Source organism: Rutidosis leptorrhynchoides, chromosome 10 (assembly GCF_046630445.1).
Source record: "Rutidosis leptorrhynchoides isolate AG116_Rl617_1_P2 chromosome 10, CSIRO_AGI_Rlap_v1, whole genome shotgun sequence".
In the NCBI taxonomy this organism is placed as follows: domain Eukaryota; kingdom Viridiplantae; phylum Streptophyta; class Magnoliopsida; order Asterales; family Asteraceae; genus Rutidosis; species Rutidosis leptorrhynchoides.
This window is the reverse complement of record NC_092342.1, coordinates 148,658,876-148,684,339: the sequence shown is the minus strand read 5'-3', so window position 1 is coordinate 148,684,339 and position 25,464 is coordinate 148,658,876. Positions and strand designations below refer to the sequence as shown.

General features: G+C 33.7%; 1 protein-coding gene and 1 pseudogene across 2 annotated transcripts; both read right to left on the bottom strand.

Moving 5' to 3' along the window:
* Positions 1–585: 585 nt before the first annotated feature.
* Positions 586–10,891, bottom strand: LOC139871685 (14-3-3-like protein GF14 iota; annotated as a pseudogene).
* A 7,379-nt stretch (positions 10,892–18,270) lies between these two features.
* On the bottom strand, positions 18,271–23,703 carry LOC139871548 (probable methyltransferase PMT5). Of its 2 annotated transcripts, XR_011766671.1 has the most exons (10): positions 23,553–23,703; positions 22,535–23,287; positions 22,089–22,224; positions 21,612–21,852; positions 21,098–21,302; positions 20,549–20,711; positions 20,157–20,461; positions 19,409–19,541; positions 18,465–18,670; positions 18,271–18,356 (listed from the first exon to the last, which is right to left on the bottom strand). XR_011766671.1 is itself a non-coding variant. In XM_071859255.1 (9 exons), exons 2-9 carry the CDS (start codon positions 23,044–23,046, stop codon positions 18,521–18,523), a joined length of 1,845 nt encoding a protein of 614 aa, XP_071715356.1. In that variant the 5' UTR covers positions 23,047–23,287; positions 23,553–23,703; the 3' UTR covers positions 18,370–18,520. The 2 variants fall into 2 exon arrangements, 1 of the variants encoding a protein (XP_071715356.1); XM_071859255.1 differs by lacking the exon at positions 18,271–18,356 and having other exon boundaries at positions 18,370–18,670.
* Between the last annotated feature and the right edge of the window lie 1,761 nt (positions 23,704–25,464).

Sequence of the window (25,464 nt, the reverse complement as noted above, 5' to 3'; positions counted from 1 at the left end):
ACGTCAACAATGAGGGGGCCATAATAATTTAATCAAAATCGTATGCAGTATGCTAGCGAGGTTGGTGGAGCCAATACTTAAATTTACCACGTCTAGTCCCTAAAACTATAGAATTTGCTATTAAAGACATATTTTTTTGGGGGGACCATGACACCCCTCTGCCCTACATAAGCTCCGTCGCTGGCAGCAAATTCAGGATTTTTAATTGATAAGACTGAGAGTTAATTTAAAATAACGAGTCACAAATCTGGCGTAAAACATCATCATCATCATCATCAGCATCAAAATGTTATTACATTGTCGATCAACATGGATAAACATCATAATTGACCTTAAACGACTTAAAAGCCATATCTATGGATCCGTCAATAATCTTACATCTATGGAAAGGACAATTAGAAGTAACTATAGGTCTTTATGAGATGAACATAAAGAAACTAAAACAAGATCTAAAAACCAGGCAGCAGTTTGAATAAAAAATGTTGACAATAGTAGTAGCCCATTAATGAACCAAACATTAAACCTTGGTTCCCTTCTGTTTTCTATCGATGATACGAGAAGTTGGTAACAGCTCAATACTTTAATGCCTAATGCCTACTCCACAATGTGGGTTTCTCGATTATCTTCTATTGCTACTCTTGCTGTAAAAAGTCCGATTTGAATATAAATAAATAAATAAATAAATAAATAGTTTATTGGTTGGAAAAGAATGTTGATAACTTTAGGAGTACTAATAACCTGTGGTTCAGCTGATTTGGATTATTCACCCTTCGGGTGGTTTTCATCACCAGTAGACAAAATCGTGACTCGCATATCACTTCTGTTTATGTGGGTTTATCGATTATCTGGGTAAATTGCAGGTCAACCAAAATCGACCCACTTCAGCCCACAACTTACCCAGTCAGTCAACCGATAAATGAACCAAACAGAATATTTAAGTACCTGCATCCTCGGGCAAATCGGATGTCCAGAGAGTGAGGTTATCTCTCAAAAGCTGCATGATCAAGGTGCTGTCTTTGTATGATTCTTCGCTTAACGAGTCCAACTCAGCAATCGCCTCATCAAAAGCTTGTTTAGCCAAATGACAGGCCCTGTATGATACACAGTTTACGGTCATGTTTTATATACTTTTTTTCAACAAGAAACCAACAGGTTACGTTACATAAACATTACCTCTCGGGAGAATTCATAATCTCGTAGTAGAACACCGAGAAATTGAGAGCCAGCCCAAGACGAACTGGGTGAGTTGAAGGAAGTTATGTATTTGCAGCAGCAGCAGCAGCAGCAGCCGCCTACACCCATGACACCAAATGATAGATTATCGAATAAACCATATTTCTTTTGGGGCAACAGGAATTTGTTTACAACCCCAAAAAATTTCAGAATTAAAGAATCTTAATTCAAAATTTTCAACTTTTATAGCAGGTAACCAGTTTCTACTGCTACAGTAACACACACGCTCTCTGCTACAGTGGCGATTTTGCTACAGGGTTTCTTTGCTACAGTAATCGATTTTTTCTTTGTAATCCAGTGAAATTTGTTGTATTCTTCCACTAAACTCCACTGTAGGATAATGAAATCCAAACGTAATGTACCTCCTGACCCTCCTGATGTATCAAATTGTGATAATATTGCTGGATCTAATTACAATCACTTTGTCAAACTTCCTGAAGAAAATTTTCATGATGCTGAATCGGATGTGTTGGTTGATTCTAGAGGCCCTGGTACGTCGATCTTTCCTCCTGTACCTACATTTAGAGCTCCTAACACTGATTTGGTAAGGAATCGGTCAGATCTGGAAGGTCACTGTTCATCCCTGGTTTCTGACAATACTGATGCCAAAGATGAGCGGACTGCTGGTGTTCCTGAGAGGAGTGAGCTGTTGAAAAATACAATTGGCATCAATAATAATGTACTCAAACAAGGTATTACTGTTTCTCACTCTGATTTTGTTGTTAGTGATTCGCAAACTCATGATGGCACTACTAGGCCTTATTATGCTGTTACACATGATACTGACATGAGCATGAATGATGAGAACAATGATGGGTCTAGAGATGTTCATTTAAACACAAACCCTGGTATTTTGACTTATAAAAGGTTGAGAAGGAAGAGAAAGGGGCTTTTCTCTATGCAATTGATCAAAGCTATGAAGACACCTGATATGCTATCTGCTGGAACAGCTCCTACTTTGTTGTCTGATGCTGACCCAATTTATGTTGATCAGAGTGTTCCCAAGAAACCTACAAGAAGAACCAGAAGGAAAATGAAGGCTCAAGAAGCTGATAAGCCGACTAGAAAGGTTATGGTTAAAGGTATTAATAAACCTATGACTTCTGAAACTAGAAAATTGTTCCTGACTTTCAAGCGTAGGCTGGCTTCTAAGCTTGATGCAGCTACTATGGGTGATCAAATGGGTTATCATAGTCATGTTGATCCTGGTTTTAGTAAGAATATGGAATCTGTTGGTTTGAAGTTTAGTATGGGATCCAAGGCTCCAATGAATGTTGATAGTACAAATGATAAAGTGAGGGAAGTATTACCTGGAGTGGAGAATGTTCCACTCAATTTTGAATTTGGTAAAGATGATGATCAAAACACTGAAAATCAAAAGGATTCTGCTACATTTGCTGAAACTGTTGGTAAAAATGGAGGTATAGATGATCTTTCAAAGCTGGAATATTGTCCCCCTTTGGTTATGCCTAATGGGGAGAAGGTAGTACATTTGAAGGGTGAGTTTATTGCTAAAACATGTAATGCTTATGCTAAGTCTCTGTATGGGTATTTTGTGGGTATAAACATGAATTTTGCTGCTGTTAATTTTAATCTTAGAAGGATGTGGCGTGTATATGGCATACGGGATATTTCTGTGAATACCTCAGGTTATTTTTTCTTTAGATTCAATGATGAAGAGGGTATGCAGAAGGTTTTTAACAGTGGGCCTTGGCTTGTTGATAATGTGCCTCTTTTTCTGAAAAAATGGGAACCTGGGTTGTGTTTGGAAAAGCCTGAACCATCTGTTATTCCACTGTAGGTTTCTATTATAGATCTTCCTGTTGAACTTTGGAATGGGGGCAATATTAGTCAGATTGTGAGTTGTATTGGTAAACCATTGGTTATGGATAAGATTACAAAAGAAAGGTGTACTAATCAGGTGGGTAGAGCAGGATATGCAAGGATACTTGTGGAAGCTGATGCTTCTAATGTCTTACCTGATGTTGTTAATGCTGTTTATCCGCCAGTTGATGGACACTTGGGCAGATTAGTTAATTTGAAAATTGGCTATCAATGGAAACCACCAAGATGCTCATATTGTAAAGTATTTGGACATATATATGAGAAATGCAGTAAAAGAACATTAAATGATGAGGAAATACAAGCAAAGAACAAAAAAGAAGAAGAATTAAAGCAAAAGGAGTTAAAGAAACAAATGGAAGTTGATGAGGGTTGGAAGACTGTGGTAAAGGGTAATAGAATCATTAAGGATATTGGTGGTGACCCTATGGTTAGGCCTGCTTTTGGAGGTCAAAGACAGTTTGTTAATCAGAACTGGAATGGTAAAAGGAATCAAAATAGGGTGCCATTTAGAACCGGTGGATCTGGAAATGCTTTTAAACCTGGAAATAATCAATACCAGAATAATAAGGGCACATATGTTGAAGTAAATGATAAAGGTAAGGGTATTGAAGGGGATAATGATAAAGGTAAGGGTATTGAAGGTGGTAATTTAAGTTCAGGATATGGTGGGATTGAGAATGGGAATAATCAGAAGCATAAGAAGAAAGTTTATAGTGAAAAGAATACATCTGTTTCAGATCATAATAAGAATCCATATGATGTGTTGGGTGAGAATGAAATTATTATTGAGGAGACTATTAATGATAAGTTTGACTCTTGGTGGAAATTATGGGAATCGGAGAAGAAGAAATTGAAGGCCTATTTAGACAAGGATAATCCTCCTAATAAAGATATTATTGATAGTTGGCAGCCTCATGAGTTCAAATACTTTAGGACTCAATGGGTTGCTTATGGCTTTGGGGACTTTACAAGGAATGGGATGGTTGTTGATGTTGAATCTGATGATGATGAAACATCTCAAACCGTTAATATGGATGATATTGGAAGTAGTGGCCCACAACACAGTCATAATGTTGTGGAGGTTATACCTACTGTTTCCAATGTTTAAGCTCTCATGTTAGAATATTAGAGGTCTAAATCATTCCTCTAAACATAAGGAGGTTAAGAAGCACATTTTGGATTGTGGTAGTAGTGTATGTGGTATTGTAGAGACTAAGGTGTTAACTAAAAATTTACCTAAAGTAGTTACTAAAATTTTTAGTAATTGGAATTGGGGTTCTAATAGTGCGGTTTGTAATGAGAGGACCAGAATTTTAATTGGCTGGGATCAAAATGAGGTAGTGTGTAATATATTACATACTACTAACCAACTGATCCATTGCAAAGTTAATCAACTGAGTAGTGGTAAAGAATTCTTCTGTTCCTTTGTCTATGGTTCTAGTTGTGATATAGAAAGGAGAAACTTGTGGAAAGATCTGGGTATTTTGAAGTCTGTAATTGGTAAAGATAAGTGGATCGTGATGGGTGACTTTAATGCATGGTTAAACCCAGAAGATAGGTCAACTGGCAGTTCCAGGATATCAAGGAAAATGCTGGAGTTTAGGGAGTGTGTGGAGCAGATTGAGGTTGAAGATCTTAACCATTCTGGATTTCATTTTACCTGGATACAAAAGCCACATGCTACTGGTCCTAATAAGGGGATTTTAAGCAAACTGGATAGGGTGATGTGCAATTCTCCATTCCTATCTAGCTTTCCTAAAGCTTTTGTTGAAATTCAACCATTTGTTACCTCTGATCATTGCCCTATGGTGGTGACCATTCCTAATATGGATAGAAAAAGAGCTAAATCTTTTAGATTTAGTAATCATCTTGCAACCAAAGAAGAGTTTCTACCACTAGTCTCTGATATTTGGAGTAATTTAGTTCCTGGCTATGCAATGTATTCTGTGGTCACTAAGATGAAAGAAGCTAAGAAGAAGTTGAGGATTCTTAGTAGGGTTAAAGGTGATGTTTCGGTTAATGTGATAAACCTTAGGCAGGAGTTATCTGATATTCAAGGTAAGGTCCTGCTAGATCCTGACAACCAATTGATCAGAAATGAGGAATGTAAATGCTATAAACATTATAAACAAGCTACTGTTGATGAAGAAAAACAATTGATTCAAAAATGCAAAGTTCAGTGGTTAAAGGAAGGGGATTTTAATACTGCATACTTTCACAAACTTGTAAAAAGTAGGGTCAACAGAAGTAGAATTGAGGTTATTCATGATTTGCAGGGCAACAGATTTGAGGGTAATGATGTCCCCAATCAAATTGTTAAGTATTATGAAGGTCTATTGGGGAAGAGCCAACCTGTTAGGACCATAGATAGGCCTAATGATTTATTTCATAGAAAGATTGATGCTCAGAAGGCTTGGGATATGGTTAGAATGGTTGAAATGAAAGAAGTTAAAGAAGCTTTATGGGATATAGATGATATAAAATCTCCTGGACCAGATGGTTTTGGAGCTAAATTTTTTAAAGCTGCATGGCCTGTGATTGGAAATGAAGTGTTTCAAGCTGTTAGCGAGTTTTTCCTAAATGGTAATCTTCTTGGTGAGGTTAATGCTACTCTTATTGCTCTTGTTCCTAAAATTGAATGCCCAAGGTTTGCCTCTGAATTTAGACCAATTGCATGCTGTAATGTTATTTACAAGATCATTAGTAAAATACTTACTAATAGGATTAAGGGTTGTCTTGATGATGTAGTTGATGAAAACCAATCTGCCTTTATCCCTGGTAGGCATATTAGTGACAATATCTTATTAGCTCAGGAATTGATGAAGGGGTATAAAAGGAAAAAGGGTAAGGCTAGATGTGCTTTTAAGGTTGATATTCAGAAAGCTTATGACACTGTTGATTGGTCATTTCTTGAGCAGTGTTTGAAGATGTTTGGTTTTCATGATATTATGATAAGGTGGCTTATGAATTGTGTGTCTACTCCTTCCTATGCAATTTCGGTCAATGGTGGTCAACATGGATACTTTAAGGGTAAAAGAGGTATCAGGCAGGGTGATCCTTTGTCTCCTTATCTATTTACACTTGTAATGGAAGTTCTGAATTTGTGCATTAAGAGAAAAATTGAGGAAAATGGTGAATTTCAATATCACCCTAAGTGTTGTGAGCTTAAACTGACTCATATATGTTTTGCTGACGACCTTTTGATGTTTTGTAGAAGTACTCCCAATTCTGTTAGGGTTTTAAAAGAGGCTCTAGATGAGTTTGGGTCATATTCTGGATTAATTCCCAATGTATCCAAGAGTACTATATTCTTGGGCAATGTTGATGAGGGTAATAAGCTAGATATTTGTCAGATTATGTCCTTTGTGGTTGGTAATCTCCCTGTTAAGTACTTAGGTGTTCCTCTTATATCCTCTAAGCTTTATTGCAATGATTGTAGTGTTTTGGTGGATAATGTCAGGAAAAGAATTAAAGATTGGAGGAATAAGTTTTTGTCTTATGCCGGTAGATTGCAGCTTGTTGCCTCAGTTTTGCAATCTATGCAAGTATATTGGATGTCCATGTTTTTACTCCCAAAAACGGTGATATATGACATAGAAAAGATGCTTAGGAAGTTTTTATGGGGATCATATGATCAAAGCAGAGGGATGGCAAAAGTTGCCTGGAAAACTGTTTGCTTACCTAAACTTCAGGGTGGTCTTGGCCTTAAATCTTTATATGAGTGGAACACTGTTTTTATAGCAAAACATATGTGGAGTGTTATTTGTGGTAAGAGTTCTTTATGGGTTAAATGGATTAACACATATAAACTTCAGGGAAAAAGTATATGGGATGTTAAAATGTTTGATGATGACTCTTATAGTTGGAGGAGTATCCTAAGTCTAAGAAGTAAATTTAGACTAAAATTTGTTCACGAGATTGGGGATGGTCAAAAAACTTCCTTTTGGTTTGACAATTGGCATCCAGAAGGGCCTTTGTGTAACCTGTTTTCAAATAGACAAATATATGCTACTAGGCTAAACAGGAGATGTACCGTTAGCAGCTGTTTTAAAAATGGAGTATGGGTTTGGCCGGAGGAGCTTACTGAAAATTTTTATACTAATTTAAATGCCTACAATCCTATTTATAAAGCTGGCACCACTGATTCTGTTATGTGGCGTGATAATAAGGGGAAATTGGTTAATTTTAGTGTTAATAATGCTTGAAAAGATATTAGAGAAGACAGGGATGTAGTTAAATGGCATAAACTTATTTGGTTCTCTCAAAATATACCAAAGCATGGATTTATTCTATGGTTGGCGGTCCAGTCGAGGCTTACTACCCAAGATAGAATGGAGAAATGGGATATGATTAACTGCCAGGTTTGCCCCTTATGCAACTCTGTTAAAGATTCACACGTACATTTGTTTATTGATTGCATATATGCCAAAGATGTGTGGAAATATATATGCCAAAGATGTGTGAAAATATTTTAAAGGTAAAGCTAGGGCTGATGATATGATAGACATAATTATTGAAGGCCAACTGACACGGGATGATCTTATTGATCATTTTGTTAAAATCCCATGTAACAAATCCATATGGAGTATTATTGGAAGATTGGTGGTTGCTGCAATTATATACTTCATTTGGCAGGAAAGAAATTTCAGAATTTTTAAAGGTGATCGAAGAACTGTTGATGTTGTTTGTAGTGTTATTCAAGAAGTGATTAGGTTAAGGCTAGAGGGTCTTAAGATAAACAACTCAGATCAGGTCAGAAATGCAGCTGGTATTTGGAATTTTGGTATGGAGAGTGTCATGGTTCAAATAAATACTAGTTTAAATGGTTGAGTCAATTTACTGCTGGATATGTAGGTGGATCTTGTGGTATAGGGTATTTTGGTTATATGCAGGTTTGACTTATATTAGTCAAAATGTTCGTGGTCATTGGTTAGGAATATTAAGGAATATGTATAAAATTAGAACATTATATTGTTACTTGGTTTTTTTGTTTGTTAAATTTTGTAGGTATCCCATTCTGGAAATGTTGGTGTGTCTTTTGGAGCAAAGTCAAAGGGAGTCTAAGATTAAAGAGATAAAAGATTTGAAAGATCAAGAGCAGGATTCTTTAGAGTCATGCCCAAGGATATGGATCACTTTGAAGTATAAAGGTATGCATTGTGTTTTGAATTTAAAATGTCATTTCTTGCAGGTGGTTCTTCAATTGGTTATGAGTCATAGGTCTTATAGAAATGGTATTGGTGATTGTATAGACTTTGTCTTTTATTGGTATAGGGATGAATTATGGTGAATGTTTTATTTTCTATGCTTTCTAGTTTGGTAGAAAGTGTAATAGTGTTTCGGATGGTTCACTAAAAATCATCCCCCCATGTACTTTTCGTTTTTTGATGGTATAAAATTCTCCGGGGTACCGTCCCCTTTTTCCAAAAAAACCAGTTTCTACTGACTAATAAGGTCAGCACAACATTAGAAAAAGTCAACACGGTCAAAGTTAATGACGTCTAGTGCCATACATGTTAACATCTTGATCTTTAAGTCTCTAATATTTTTTAAACTCCTAGGGATTTTAGCAAAAATTTGGAAACTTGATGATTTCATTCCAGGAAAAAGCGACTCTCGAAAGTGAAATTTGGATCATATTAGTCACCTTATTATGCAGTTAGACAGAGTTTTTTTTTTTTTTTTTTTTTTTTTTTTTTTTTTTGAAAGGCAAGGCCCCAAAGTGAGGTTGGTGGGGATTGAACCTTGGTCTCCTTGGAGTTTCCTAAGCACCCAACCACCCCTTTGGGGTTTAGACATAAAGTAATATAAGGAGTATGTTCAGTATAAGTTTACACTGCATCTATATACGTGTATGGTTGGAAAAACATACCTCGTAGCCTCTTAATGACTGTTCAGCAGCATCCTTCCTTTCCTGGTCTGTCTTGAACTCAGCAAGGTACCGAAAGTAGTCACCTTTCCTGAATTCAAATGAATTACAACACGACAGAAGGAATTTAGAAAAAGGAAAAAACTTAAGGGTAAAGACACTCAAAAAAGTATCAAACTTTCCTCAAGCAAATGGGTCGGGTTGGGTCGAAACAGGTCATGGGTCGAATGGGTTAGATTTTAGATGGGTCAAATGGCTCGGGTCTAAATGGGTCTGGGCAGGTTGATTCTTAAACCCGTAAAACCTATAGATAATAATATATTTATAATCTCGTAAAGACCCGTTAAGACCCATTAAAGACCCGTTAGAACTTATATATATTCGTTAGGCTTCATATGGGTCTAAATTGGATTCATTCTTTAACTTTTTTAAGGACCGAATTGGTTAAATACCTAACACAAAGGACCCATTTAATAAGCTATGTATCTCAATTGCCGGGTATAGTCACTCACATCTTGTGGTAGAAAACAGTAGCTTCTCCTGAGCCTGAAGAAGGTATGAGATGTTTATCTATGATGTCTAGAATATCGCTGACGGCTCTATTGAGTCGACATCAATCGTCGATTTATTGGCGACTTGACTTACTTTTAGAGCCTAAATTAAATTCCAGGCAGGATTTAAAACCCATGGAAATTTGATTCTACCATTTTCATGGCGTCTATTATTATTTTTATTTTAGTTTTTTAATTTTTTTTCTTTAAAAAAACTTTTCCTACTTAAAGGCCGGAGGTCCTCTCGGAAGCAATCTCTTTATCCGTCGAATAAAGAGAGGGATGACTCTCTCTACTCTTTAGAGTGTTACACTCTGGGTGGAGAAATGACTTGTCTTTATTCTCGGATAGGGGAAGGATTGTCTACATATCACCTCCCCCATACACCACTCATGTGGTATTGGGTTTTGTTGTTGTTGTTGTTGTTGTTGTTGTTGTTGTTGTTGTTGTTGTTGTTGTCGTCGTCTAGAATATCGCTGCAAATTTTGGCAAGCTCGTCCTCAACTTTTTTGCGATAGTCCTTAATCAGGTTAACGTTACTTTCGTTTCCTTTTGATTCTTCTTTTTGTTCGATTGACGACATAATACGCCACGAGGCCCTCCTTGCACCAATCACATTCTTGTATCCAACTGAAAGAAGGTTTCGCTCTTCGACAGTCAGTTCAACATCCAGTTTTGCTACACTCTTCATACTTTCAACCATTTCTGAAACATATATAACAAATCGAGCTTTATTACAATGTATAACTTATTGAAGTGTATGAATATCATACAAATTCATCTTAAATAACCCGATTAGTAGGCTGCGTACATGCCACATACATCTGAGCAAAAATGCTCCACTACCCTGAACATTATCCGTTTACTAAATTGAGACCCTCGAAATAAGCCCATCTATAAGATTTAAGGAACGTGATTGATAATGACACAATCATCGGATAATCTACTTCTTTCCATAATAGTTGCTAGGAAAATAGTTGGTTAATTTTTCACATATCTGTCTGTTTAATCATACTCTAATTTTTTTAATTAGTCGAACACTAACACGTTTGCTTACTACTGTTTGGGTACGATATTCCTAATAACTTGCTAAACTTTACACAATACTTCGATTGAATTCTTTAAAATAAACAAGTGATTTCATATGTGATCATATCCCCATCAAAGATGATCCTTAACGTACAGTATAAAACAAACATATACAAAACAAAATCAATACAGTATATACAGTGTTGCCTCCTAATCACACATCAATTATTATCTCAAAACACTAATAAGATGTATGTATGTATGTATGTATGTATGATGTACTCCTTCATAACGCTCGGCTTGTTCCGTGGACCGTGAGCTTAGCTATGTAAACATGATTTTCTCTTTCCTTTTCGTTGGACATTTTTGTGTTGATTGACTGATCTGCAACCAACTAAAAATGTATCGATTAATAAATAATAGATTACAAAGTGAAGATATGATGATGTAGGTTAACGTTATTAGGAATTAATTGGTTTGGTTTGAAGAAGAAAAAGGTGTGAGATAGCGCGCAAATCGTGTGGCTTTTACAGGGGTGTTTGGATTTGCGTTTTAAAAATTAACTAGTGAAACGAAACAGTTTAATATTAATATGATATGTTTTAAGTATTAAGTGAATTTAAATGTTAAAGTCATTTAGTTTAATGACCCGTGAAATCACGGATTCCTATAAGAAACTTGTCGTTAGTTTTACAAACATATTGACATACTTAACTTGATCAGAATAAATGAACTACATTTATTCTTTCACCACAATCTTCCAATTTTCATCACAATTACTATTTTCCTTGTCATAAAAGCATACACTACATCTTTTATTAAACATATATTTCGTATACATATATAACGTAATTAATCCCGTAAAGAGAACTCACGTTTGAATAATAATAATTATCATTATAATTATTATGGGGTATTTTGTAAAAGATTGTATTATTTGTTTTAAAGTTTATACATATAGTCATGCATGTGTTTTATCATAAGGTTCTAAATAATGTCTCAAATATTGTACATATAGTATTATCATAAAGTTGTACATTATGTTTCATATATTATACAATTAACATGTTAATTTTTTTATTAAATGCGAGTAATTATTTTAATGACATCATCATAGGGGTTTAAATTTTTCTCTTTTATTTATGAATTTTTCTAAGTTTAAATAAGATTTATTTATGACATCATCATTTTAGAGATATAAATTAAATGTACAACACATGACCTATCAAACTTTTGATAAATATTCTCATATGAAAATTTAAAAGATAAATGTCAAACAAAGCGAAAAATCAATGGCTTTAATAGCACTTGCACTAAAAAAACAAAATCATACTACACAACGTTATGCTTATTTTAATATTTCAAAACGAAATTTGTAGATTTTTTTAAGTTTAGGGAGTGTAAGTCTCATTTTAAAATTAAATTTTAATATCTCAAGAAAAAAATGATAGATTTAGAAATTTGGTTTTTTAATTATGGTAATAATCACTTCCTAAATTATTTTATTTATTTATTTAAGTTATTAAAATATTAATGACATCACCATGATTATTGTGAAGATGACATGTGTCAAATGATGAGTTAAAATATAGTAATTTTCATCACAATTACTATTTTCCTTGTCATAAAAGCATACACTACATCTTTCATTAAACATGTATTTCGTATACATATATAACGTAATTAATCCCGTAAAGAGAACTCACCTTTGAATAATAATAATTATCATTATAATTATTATGGGGTATTTTGTAAAAGATTGTATTATTTGTTTTAAAGTTTATACATATAATCATGCATGTGTTTTATCATAAGGTTCTAAATAATGTCTCAAATACATATGGTATTATCATAAAGTTGTACATTATGCTTCATATATTATACAATTAACATGTTAATTTTTTTTATTAAATACAAGTAATTATTTTAATGACATCATCATAGGGGTTTAAATTTTTCTCTTTTATTTATGAATTTTTCTAAGTTTAAATAAGATTTATTTATGACATCATCATTTTAGAGATATAAATTAAATGTACAACACATGACCTATCAAACTTTTGATAAATATTCTCATATGAAAATTTAAAAGACAAATGTCAAACAAAGCGAAAAATCAATGGCTTTAATAGCACTTGCACTAAAAAAACAAAATCATACTACACAACGTTATGCTTATTTTAATATTTCAAAACAAAATTTGTAGATTTTTTTAAGTTTAGGGAGTGTAAGTCTCATTTTAAAATTAAATTTTAATATCTCAAGAAAAAAATGATAGATTTAGAAATTTGGTATTTTAAGTATGGTAATAATCACTTCCTAAATTATTTTATTTATTTATTTAAGTTATTAAAATATTAATGACATCACCATGATTATTGTGAAGATGACATGTGTCAAATGATGAGTTAAAATAGAGTAATTTTCATCACAATTACTATTTTTCTTGTCATAAAAGCATACACTACATCTTTTATTAAACATGTATTTCGTATACATATATAACGTAATTAATCCCGTAAAGAGAACTCACGTTTGAATAATAATAATTATCATTATAATTATTATGGGGTATTTTGTAAAAGATTGTATTATTTGTTTTAAAGTTTATACATATAGTCATGCATGTGTTTTATCATAAGGTTCTAAATAATGTCTCAAATATTGTACATATGGTATTATCATAAAGTTGTACATTATGCTTCATATATTATACAATTAACATGTTAATTTTTTTTATTAAATACAAGTAATTATTTTAATGACATCATCATAGGGGTTTAAATTTTTCTCTTTTATTTATGAATTTTTCTAAGTTTAAATAAGATTTATTTATGACATCATCATTTTAGAGATATAAATTAAATGTACAACACATGACCTATCAAACTTTCGATAAATATTCTCATATGAAAATTTAAAAGACAAATGTCAAACAAAGCGAAAAATCAATGGCTTTAATAGCACTTGCACTAAAAAAACAAAATTATACTACACAACGTTATGCTTATTTTAATATTTCAAAACGAAATTAGTAGATTTTTTTAAGTTTAGGGAGTGTAAGTCTCATTTTAAAATTAAATTTTAATATCTCAAGAAAAAAAATGATAGATTTAGAAATTTAGTTTTTTAATTATGGTAATAATCACTTCCTAAATTATTTTATTTACTTATTTAAGTTATTAAAATATTAATGACATCACCATGATTATTGTGAAGATGACATGTGTCAAATGATGAGTTAAAATAGAGTTATGATGACATCATCCTTTTAGCAATTTAATAGAAAGTATAGATTATGCGTTTTACATAATCAGAATCAAATAATCAGCTGTATTAAAACGTGATTATGTTGAATGGTGTTTGGATTTAATTATACTGTTGGATTTAATCAATTTTTTTTCTGTTAAAAAAAATAATAATCAATTTTTTAGTGTTTGGAAAAATCCGATTATTTGATAACCTAACATGTAAAATTACCAAATGGGACATACTTTAAAATAATAAAGTATATCAATTCAATTTTATATAAAAAAACAAAATTTTATTAACTGTACAAACTGTTATCATATACGTAGTATGTTAAAATATCAAATTACTCCGTATTAATAAACATTAGTAAACAATAAACAACTAAATATATAACAATGAATTTAAAAGAAAATCGTAGATAAATGAACTGTAATCATAAACGATTCTAGACCATTTATCCAATTTTATCCATTAAGGTATAAAGGGCATATATGGTACAAGTGTGATAATTCAAAATTCCCTTTTCTTGCAGTATAGGTGAGGTTACTTATTCAAAACTGCGTTTTGGTGGCTTACTAACGCAAACAATCAATTTTATATAAGTATTTGCCAAACACAATTATTTGATCTTTTAAGTTTTCAAATCGCAATAATCAAAAAATCTCAATCAAATCGCAATCCCAAACAACCTCGTAATATATCATTAGATCCGGCTCTATGGGAAAATGTTAATTTCTACTTTCCATTTACATGCATTTTGCTTCATTTACACTACTTATATAGTTATATAACACTTTACTTTTTCCTTCATATATTAATTAATTAATATTAATATATTATTATAATAACGTACCCACCCTTGTGGCCTAGCGTTACAACCAAAACCTCAAGTTCGAGTCCTCCTAAAATCGTTCCAGGGTATTTACCAAAATTTTGATGTGACCCCCGGGAGGTTTTACTCACCCGTATTTCATGATTTCGGCCTGCTCCGTCTACCCTTCGGGATGGTTTAAGGATCAAGTCCCTGTAATGCGGTTAGGGTTTCCGTCTACCCTTCATGATTGGGTGGATGGGTTATTCCCCCGTCACTGATTCCAAATATTTGCCTTTCAAAAAAAAAAATATTAATATATTGATATTTATTTATTTATAGTTTACGATATAAATAGTAACACAGTATTTGGAATCACCAGGGAGGAATAACACAAAGTGATTCCAAATACTTGCCTTTACCTCGCTTGCAATAGTAACACAGAGTAGAAATGGTTTTGTATATTGAGAAAGTCGAAGATATAATGAAATGAATACAAGTCTCCCAAATTAATGAATCTAAACGTTTTCTTTTTACTGCAATAGCCCATTCTAAAATATGAATCCATTTTTCCTTGCATCAAAACTCAAACTCGTCGGTTATTTTTCCTCCTATCAAAATGTTAAAACACAATCAAGATTTAATATTTGTTTCATAGTATGGACCTCAATTTTTCAATGTTTATAACATGGTTTCTCATATTGGACAGAAATCCGGATCTCCAAAATACTGTGCAAACAAGTGTAATCTATTTAATTTAGTAATCTACATTACCACTAGTTATGACATTTGTAATCACGTCAGATTATACGAGTTACGTGTTAGTGTGTTACTATAACTCACAAACTTTGATTGTGTTAAGAGTTGTTCGCCGAAAATAATGTGCATTGAGGATTAACAATCTAATTATAACATATCTTGAAACAAAAGGTCCAACTAAAATGATAACGGAATGTTGGACGGTAGTCAACATAGGTGACTCACATTATGTTGAATATGGAATGCATGAAATACACGTGTGTTAGAATGATATTTGGTTTCACATGGAGCTTTTACATGTGCAAGTATTTACAAGTCAAAAATGGATGGTAGCTATTTATATGTTTCTAGTTTACATGTACCTAACACACATGTATGCAAGATTATAAATAGGTGTCCATGGAGAGATTTACATGTACCCAGAGGAAGGGATCAAGTGATCCAAGGGAGGATCAAAGTATCACAAATGTAGTAAATATAGTTGATCGATAATATCAATGGAGTGTGTTTCTTTGTGAGGTCGAGAGTTTTATTCTTGTAAGGAGTGTAAAAGAGTGTACGGCAAACTTAGATTTTATACTAAAATCTAAGGGGCTTGGGTTTGGGTTTAACTCAGAGTGTACTTTTTCTTGTACCGGGTTCTTTTATATTATAAGAATAAAGGAGACTCTTGGGGTGGACGTAGGCAGGGTTTGCCGAACCACGTTAAATTGTCGTGTTATCAGTTACTTTATTTGTTTTCTATTATTTCTCACAAGTTTGTCTCAAACAAATTATATCCTCGCTTCCGCTGGGGTGGGTGCGTCAGGTAAATTGTCATAACAAGTGGTATCAGAGCGTATCCAGGTTTATCGAATAGTTTTTATTTGGAGATGGCGAGAAACGGCGGTATGCAATTTAAGGTGGAGGAGCCATTTCAGATGACGGACGACGATTGGAATCGTTGAACACTTGAACGTGTTTAATGGTCTGGTGTATCAACTTGCAAAAGTTGAGGTTTATGTTGAGGAAGAAGATAAGACCCTTATTCTTCTTGCCACTCTTCCCAGTTCGTATGATATTTTGGTCACTACTATTCTTTACGGAAAGGCTACTGTAAAGATGGAGGATGTAGTACCGGTAATCTTATCACAGGATAAGAGACGAAGATCCAGTGACCATTTTTAAGCATGGGTTTGCTATGGTTGGTCATGGAAGGGGAAGGTTTGCCAAGAAGAGATCTAGTGATAACAGTAGGTCTAGGTCAGGAGACGGCGTGAAGGGTATCCAGTGCTTCAAATGTCATGAGTGGGGTCATTAAGGAAGGACTGTCCACTCTAGAAGAATGGTGAAGGTAAATCTGGGGGTTCATCGGCTGCAGTGAACCGGTTAATTTGGGAGATGTTCTCACAATCTCCAAAAGTTCTACTTCTGCTCAAGATGAATGGATTTTAGATTCTGGTTGTACGATGCATGTGTGTTCCAAGGAAGCTTATTTTGATAAGCTTATGTTAAAGAAAGCGGGGTGCTGACTTTAGGTGATGGTTCAACATGTGATGTTAAGGGTGTTTGCATGGTGAAAATAAAACTGTTTCACGGAGTTGCTTACGCTCTTGGTGGTGTGGCGTACACACCAAGGATGTGCAAGAATCTAATTTCCTTATGCGTGTTGGATTCTCAAGGATACGGTTATTTGGTCGTAGGTGGAGTTATGAAAATCACACGTGGTGTGAAGGTTTTGATGAAGCGAGAGAAGTATGAGGGTTTATATCGTCTGGTGGTGAGTACAAAATATACTCGTGTCTCGAAGGTTTTGAAAGCGTGCACGCGGGAACAGGTTGGGAACATGTTGGGACATGTTTGACTAAGGTAGACGATGGTGAGAAGGAAAATCCTACTGTGGTAGGAGAGGTGATTCGAGACTCCTCTCCGGAGTCAACCGGGTAAGTTGACGGGGTCAGCTGCACATGGTTATTGGCAGGTTTTATTTGAATCGAGGTTCAGGACCAAGGTGATTCAAGGTGTGTGCAGTGGTGGTAAGTAGGTCAATGGTGAAAGTACTAGGTGTTAGTATTTTCGGTGACGGAGAAGATAAATGTTCGTCAAGGTGGAGATTGTTGGACGGTAGTCAATAGGTGACTCACATTATGTTGAATATGGAATGCATGAAATACATGTGTGTTAGAATGGTATTTGGTTTCACATGGAGCTTTTACATGTGCAAGTATTTACAAGTCAAAAATGGATAGTAGCCATTTATATGTTTCTAGTTTACATGTACTTAACACACATGTATGCAAGATTATAAATAGGTGTCCATGGAGAGATTTATATGTATCCAGAGAAAGGGATCAAGTGATCCAAGGGAGGATCAAAGTATCACAAATGTAGTAAATATAGTTGATCGATAATATCAACGGAGTGTGTTTCTTTGCGAGGTCGAGAATTTTATTCTTGTAAGGAGTGTAAAAGAGTGTACGGGAAACTTAGATTTTATACTAAAATCTAAGGGGCTTGGGTTTGGGTTAATTCATAGTGTACTTTTTCTTGTACCGGGTTCTTTTATATTATAAGAATAAAGAAGACTCTTGGGGTGAACGTAAGCAGGGTTTGCCGAACCACGTTAAATCGTCGTGTTATCAGTTACTTTATTTGCTTTCTATTATTTTTCGCAAGTTTGTCTCAAACAAATTATATCCTCGCTTCCGCTGGGGTGGGTGCGTCAGGCAAATTGTCATAACACGGAACAAAGTGACCGGTCCGGTTTAACTATTCTCTCAAGTGATACTGTTCAATACAAAATGTACGTGATTCAGGTTACAAGAATGATCATAAAAGGGAAGACGACAGTAATTTAATATCAACGAATAAATACAGTTTATCATCTGAGTAAGTTTTAGATAAGATAATGAAAAAATCACTTGAGAAAACGTGGCAGCAAAACTCTCTCTCTCTCTCATCTACAGCTTGCAAGTGCTTTGGTTAAGGTCTCAAGCTTCTTTTGTTTATCTACAAAAGGTACAGCCGTCTACAAAGAATAATATTTTAATTTTGTTCATACAGATAATAAAATTGAATTATTGTGAATTAATGCATATATGTATAGAAGAACTATGTGATGGATGGAGACTATTACCAGAGTTTTTAACATCAGACGGTCCAAGGAACACTAGGCCTTGAATAACTGCAGGCTCATTTTCTTAAAAACGGCTTTTGGCAGACAAGTATTCTTTGGTCACTACCATTTTCAAGATCAATGACTCTTGCCTCCCATCGTATTTGTGTAGCAATCATACGTGCCTTCTCTATGGACCCCACATCATCAGAAAGAACCACCCATCCCTGAACGAAAAAGTAACTTTTTAGATGAGCCAAAAGGTTTATGTTAACCCACAACAAGTTTTGTCCAAATTGTTTTTAGATTTTCCATAAATACTAAACAAAAGTGTCGATTATGAAAGAATTATTATCTTCCATTAGTATTTCTAATAATCAAAGGTTGCAGAACTCGGATATACTCGCCGAGTACTTGGTTTTTTGAGAGCTCCGAGCCGAGTAATTAAACTCGGTCAAACTTGGTTAAACTCAGTCTAACTTGATCAAACTCGGTCAAAACTCAAGATTACTTAGAAAATCGGGTAAAACTCCGAATTAAACAAAAAATTAGCCAAAGCTAAATCGTAATCGGTCAAAACTCGATCAAAATTGGTCAAGGTGAAACTTGGTCAACATCCTAGCACTACCAGAATTGTCGAGTAACCGTAAAAAATCCTGACCGAGTACTCCCCGAGTAGTGAGATTCTGATATTTCTAAAATTATTTAAAGAAAGTTCAATGCTTAAAAATAACATCAGGGACTCAGGACACTGTTCTGACATGTTCTCTTATAGCTGAATTTTTATTTTACCTCTTTGGCAGAATATATCCTGCCTACTTGACATGTTTTATTTATTTCGTCGGTCCATCTAACAATCTTTAAAAAGAAAATGCAGACCCACATCTGTCTCTTTTGTCATCTTCACACACCATATAAGACACATAAGAACATTGAATGTAGATAGCTTAAATGGGTATCGGTACCTCGGGGCGTAGTATACGGTCCATCTCCAAAAGTAATTTTGTGATGCTGCATCGTTCTGTCATAAGGTACGAAAGGAGCCCATTCCCGTGAAGCATATCATATGTCCGTGGATAAGTGGGAAACGGTTCACACCTACAGTTAAATACAGTGCATATATAAGCAAGTGGATACAAACAGATTGTTTCCAATACTTAGAAAACATCTTACGATATATATTTAGATCATTAAATGTTGGAAAGCCATCTAGAAGTTGCATGGTATCGTATTATTTATAATATCCCCAAACAGGTACACATCTATGATAATAATGCTTTCATAGCACCATGAACAGAGGCACGGAAAAAACTTCCAACGGACAATTATTGGTCAGAAAAATACACAACAGTGATGATCGAAGCACCATTTGTAAACCTAAAGAGAGAATCACAAGCTGACACAACCTAGTTATACTATGCAGATATTTTTTTATTTTTTTTTATGAAGAACTTCAGCTCAGAGACACTCCCCATCCCAGATAGGAGTGTGTAAAACATTGCGAGTTTTGAGTTATTACCAGAAGGTCACTCAAGTAAGATTGACTTGTGATACTCGTACATTGTAATGAATAATGTAAAAAAACTTTTTTACTCTAAATAGTCTGGAAGAAAAACTCCATCAGTTAAATTAGCAGAGGATTGTAACTAAGTTATCTCGAGTATAAATTCCACAAAACATGAACACAAAATATCAGTTTTGTCAACTCCTTACCAATCATGCATAACACCAGCAAAACCTTGATCGAGTATTACTGGGAGTGTATTTCGAGCTCTGATAGGCACAACATTCATCACCCAAACTGCTTTTCCTTCTTCCAGAAACGCAGCATTGAAACCACCGTAACGTGCATTCATGTCCATCACATTTCTTACCATATTATATGGAGGTAATGGATCTTCATCACCTGGCCTTTTAGGATGATCCGAAAAAATCAAGGGTGTAAGCAACGACCAGTAATTCCTTAATGCTGATAACGAAGATACAAAGTCCTCGTATAACTCATCCTGTTGGATTCCTGCAGAGACAAATGTATGTAAACATCAACATTATCAACATTATGCTTATAAAACAGATATGTATTAACAAAAAGGATAATACTTTCCATAAATTTCGAGCTCAGCTGGAGTTATTTGAGAACTGGAAGACATGTTCTGAATGGGTACCCATCGTTTGCTGGTAGTCCCTCCCACACAATGTGCAAGTGGTTGATAATAAGACTGAAAATCATCCCTTTCTTCTCTACAAGGGGAAATTGCGCCCTGCACACTAAAATTGAGAACAGAATAGAATTCAACAAAGATATCAGAAGATAATGATATATAAAAGGTGGGATGTACGTTCTATGAGAATGTAATTAAAAAGGTAGATACGTGTCACTGTAGGTGGTAAAAGTGCAAAACGTGTCACGTCAGGCCAGCTCATAAACGCTGCTTTATCTTTTTATCTTGAATTTTATATAGAGAATTTATTTATGCTATAAGTAGGATTAAAATCTATATTTTTACACCAATAATCTAATATTTGAACGGAAACAATTTCGGAGGTTTTATGCAGTGTGAGTACAGTTTGGGAGAATTTTGACCCATTCAACCCACTTTCATATTAGCTAAATTTATCAATTTTACTGGTATATGTGCAACTACTAGCCTCACCTAGATGAGTAACATTGTGCATCAATGGTTTTCTGCCAGATGAAAGTTTCTTCTTGCTGAGCTATGAATGTCCAACAGATTTTACGGGCGAATTCTTCAATTGGGCTAGCCATGCTTCCCTTCTTTGTACTCAATGAACTTCCATGTAAAACAAAGTATCCTCCAGGCTTAAGTATCCGATCCGCTTCAATAAGTAATAACCCATCTGAATCATGAAACAAAAATAAGGAAGAAAGAAACTAAAATGTTACACTAATTATAGAGATTTGTACACTCGGAAATAGATTTTTATACTCTAACAACTAATTATCACGACAATCCGGAAGATCTAGAAAAAGAAACAATAACATCAAGATGGAAGAGCCATAATAACCACCAAAATAAGTGAATGATTACAATACAAGACACCTTTCATGTCTACAAGACACCATAATAACCATCAAAGGCTCTATTTTTTCAAGACAAATAACATTTGTCAGTAGAATAAGTTTAATAAACCATTGAATATAAGTACCTTTATCATCCCACAAAATACCACACTCGGCACAGTGAACCATGCCATATGACAATGATGGAAATGGAAGCTGCCTGGAATTGAAGTTGCCAATTATTGCTGGAAGACCTCTTTCGAGTGATATCTGCACTTGGCTACCAGTTTGTTCATACGCAGCCATACAGACAGTCATTAGTTTCAGTGATAGCAAATGAGCCCCAAAGCTACCAAACCCACAACCAATATCAAGTACCGTGCGCACCTGTTGACAGCATTTACATGTATTAGACCCAAATTATAAGTTAGTTAATTCTTTTCCCCTTTAAGAGGTGACAACATTCACTGAAGAAATCTATAAGCATAAAATACTGATCTAATGGATGAAATCTAGTGGGCATCATAAGATCAGCCTCTACCAATAAAGTAATCAATAATTTAAAAATAAAAAATAAATAAATAAAAAAGGGGAAAGCTGTAAAGTATATGTGTCAGACTTACACCAGCTTGATGGAACTCGATATCACTCCCAAGTCCTATCATCTCTGCAACTTGGTGGGAGTAATCTTTGACGCCATCAAACATCAATCCATCATCTGAGTGAAAAGAAATTTGGTTCTCTTCCATTAGCATTAACCTAAAACAAGATTTAGGGGAAAATGTTAAAAGGAAAGTGATTAAATCTCAAATTTTGTAAAGTGTCGGTTAGTTAAGAGGTTTGTGTATGTTTTTGTGTTTGGGTTGGTGTTGCTTTTTAGATTTTTAGGGTTCCCAACTCATATGTTCAAAAGTTAAATGATAAGTGTTGTCTTTTAGATCTTTAGGGTTCCCAACTCATTGGTTGCTAACAGTGTTGATGTTAGGAAAGTGAATATATGTTAATGAAGAAAAAAAGTTAAGATATCTGAGATTCATCTATACATGTAACTTTACATTAAAAACCTTACCTTTTCGTCATGCTCCCGGAAGAAAGGAATTGGTCTTTCGTTATCTTCACATTCTCATTCCATATAACATCTCTACCAACAGGCCAACTCAAGGGTGTTTTATAGTCTTTTGGAGGGCGAACCAAACAATATGAAAAATCGCCTTGTGATACTTCGCAATGCCTATCAAACTCCTCACCATTATTAAAACTAGTTAACAGATTTGCAGACACGTTGTAGCATGGCACATAGTGTTCCCTTTCTTTTCCACAAAGCCTAAGTTCCTTCAAGTCACTAACTCCTAATGATAAACTAGTTAATTCCAAATAGTCATTCACTGCTTGTTCTTTTATTCTTCGGTAGTTAGCATAAATGTCCGGTTTCGCAGTCACCGTGACAGAATCGAGAGAACTTGAAGATGAATTCGACAAAACAATAAGAACAAAAACACTAACTCCACACAAGATTAACCATATCCTTGGCAGTTTAGGACCAAAAATGAAACAAAGTTTTTTCACCAAGTGCCTTCTCATATCCTTAGCTTTCACAGGCACTACCTAAAACTACAGTTTCACCTTATTATTATTTCCAAAAATTACATAAGGTTGACATATCATATGCAAATGAAGTCATCTACTATCATAAAATCAAATTGCAAATTGTGGTGTAGTCAAAACCAAAAAATCAGCAGAACTAAATCGAACAACGAATCAGCCTCAGATTGCGCAATTGAGTTCGATAACCAAATGCCAGCAGATATATGATCAGATCAACCTACAATTACAATCAGAGGACGAATTTATAACCTAAAATATACACAATTGTACAAGTGACGACAAAATTCACATAATTTAATGAAATCAGGACGGATCTGAACCAATGAGATACAACGGAAATCAATAAATGCAACTGAAAATAGCGTAAACGGAACGCAATAAATGTAACGAATGTAGTATATATGTAAATAAATGCGAACAGAAAACAAATTAAAATAATGATGATAAGTAGCGCGCAATAGTTAGGGTTTTGAAGAAATTACCAGAGACGTTGTGGTGAATAATGATAATGATATAGATAGATACAGATGAATGTATGTATGTATGTATATAGTTGAGTAGATTCGGAGGATAAAGCTGAATATTAGTTCTGATTCACCATTGACAAATTTTAGAGAGAGAAAAAGAAATCAGTTTCTCTCGGAGAAGAAAGAGTCAGTAATTTCGGTTAATCGTTTTCACTTTTTCAATCAAAGATATTTTCTTGTAAATTTAATTATCTAATTAATTATATAATATAATTTTTCTTATTATCTTTATCTTTAGTCTTTAACTTTAATCTTTAATCATTTATCATTTATACCATTAATATAATTAATATCATTAATATCATTAATCATTAATCATTAATCATTAACATTTGATCTTTATCTTTCTCTAATGATTAATCTATTAATTAATAAATCTATAACAAATAGATTGTTTAATGATAGTCCTAATAATTATTATTCAAAAACTTTTATCAAGCATAAATGATACTACCTCCGTCTCATTCCAATAGTCCACAGACAAAAAACACGCAGTTTTAGGAAATCCCACTAACTTCATTTCTCCACCAATGAAATATCTTCTCTCTCCAAATCCACCAATAAAATATCTTCTTTTCTTTCTATTTATAGAAGTGAACTATTAAAATGGGACAGCCCAAAATAGAATAATAGCCTATTGGAATGAGACGGAGGTAGTAAGTGATACTAGTTGATGAGTTGGTTATATATAAGTTAAAGTAATTAAAGATACTTTTTAAAGATAGTTCTTAAGGTTAATGGTAAAAAAAATTTAAATAATACGAGTATAATTTTGTTACAATCGATATTAGAGTTGTCAATTAATAACTTTTTATGTAATTGCGATTTAATCAAGAGGGAAGCACTTTTTGGGAGGAAGTGAATGGAAGTAATTTTTTTTCGCTTTTTTGGAAGAAAAAAAAAATTTCAGACATCAATATCATATGAAAATATGAACATTTAAAAAAGACACTTTGCGATGAATGTTATTATTTTGGCGGTAAAACGCTCGAAGAAAAAAAAATGAAAACATTCAATGCATTGAATGTTTTGATTCTGAGTTTTTTAAGGGGTTAGAAATTAAAGTTTAGAAATCAGGTGGGTTAAAAATTAGGCTTTAGCTATTAGGGTTTAAAAATTAGGGTTTTAGGTTTAGAAATTAGGGTTTAGATTGAATATTTTAACACGAACGGTTTAGAGTTTATGGTTTTGGGTTTAGGGACTAAACTCAAAACACTAAACCCTAAACTCTAAATCAGGCTAAATTTCGAAAAAAACACTTCACACAAGATGAAAACAAAACGATGCAAATAAACTCAGAATCAAAACATTCAATGCATTGAATGTTTTTATTTTTTCTTCGTGCGTTTTACCATCAAAATAATAATATTCGTCACAAAGTGTCTTTTTTAAATGTTCATATTTTTACCTAATTTTGATGTCTGGAAAATTTTTTTTAAAAACGCCAAAATTTAAAAAAAAAATTATTTCCCCCGAAAAAGTGCTTCTCTCCTGATTATGACTCTTACATATTTATAAATCTATCTTTAAAGTTTGTTATTATCTATAGATATATTGGTGAAAGGGTGAGTTGTAGTTTTAGTGTTAACTTTTGTAGTTTAGTTATGTATGTTCACATTGCTTTTTTAATTAACTATATATTACTTATTACTTATTACTATATACTATATTAGTTATTACTTCCTTAATTTATTAACTACTATTATTATTATTATTATTATTATTATTATTATTATTATTATTATTATTTATCTATAGATATATTGGTGAAAGGGTGAGTTGTAGTTTTAGTGTTAACTTTTGTAGTTTAGTGATGTATGTTCACATTGCTTTTTAAATTAACTATATATTACTTATTACTTATTAC

Bases quoted from the DNA above. Each gene is read 5' to 3' on its own strand.
- LOC139871548 (XM_071859255.1), bottom strand. From the start codon at position 23,046: ATGAGAAGGCACTTGGTGAAAAAACTTTGTTTCATTTTTGGTCCTAAA. The intron at 21,853-22,088 runs GTAAGTCTGACA...TGCTGTCAACAG, and splicing joins TCGAGTTCCATCAAGCTGGT to GTGCGCACGGTACTTGATAT. The intron at 20,462-20,548 runs GGAAAGTATTAT...TTTGTCTCTGCA, and splicing joins CAGCTGAGCTCGAAATTTAT to GGAATCCAACAGGATGAGTT.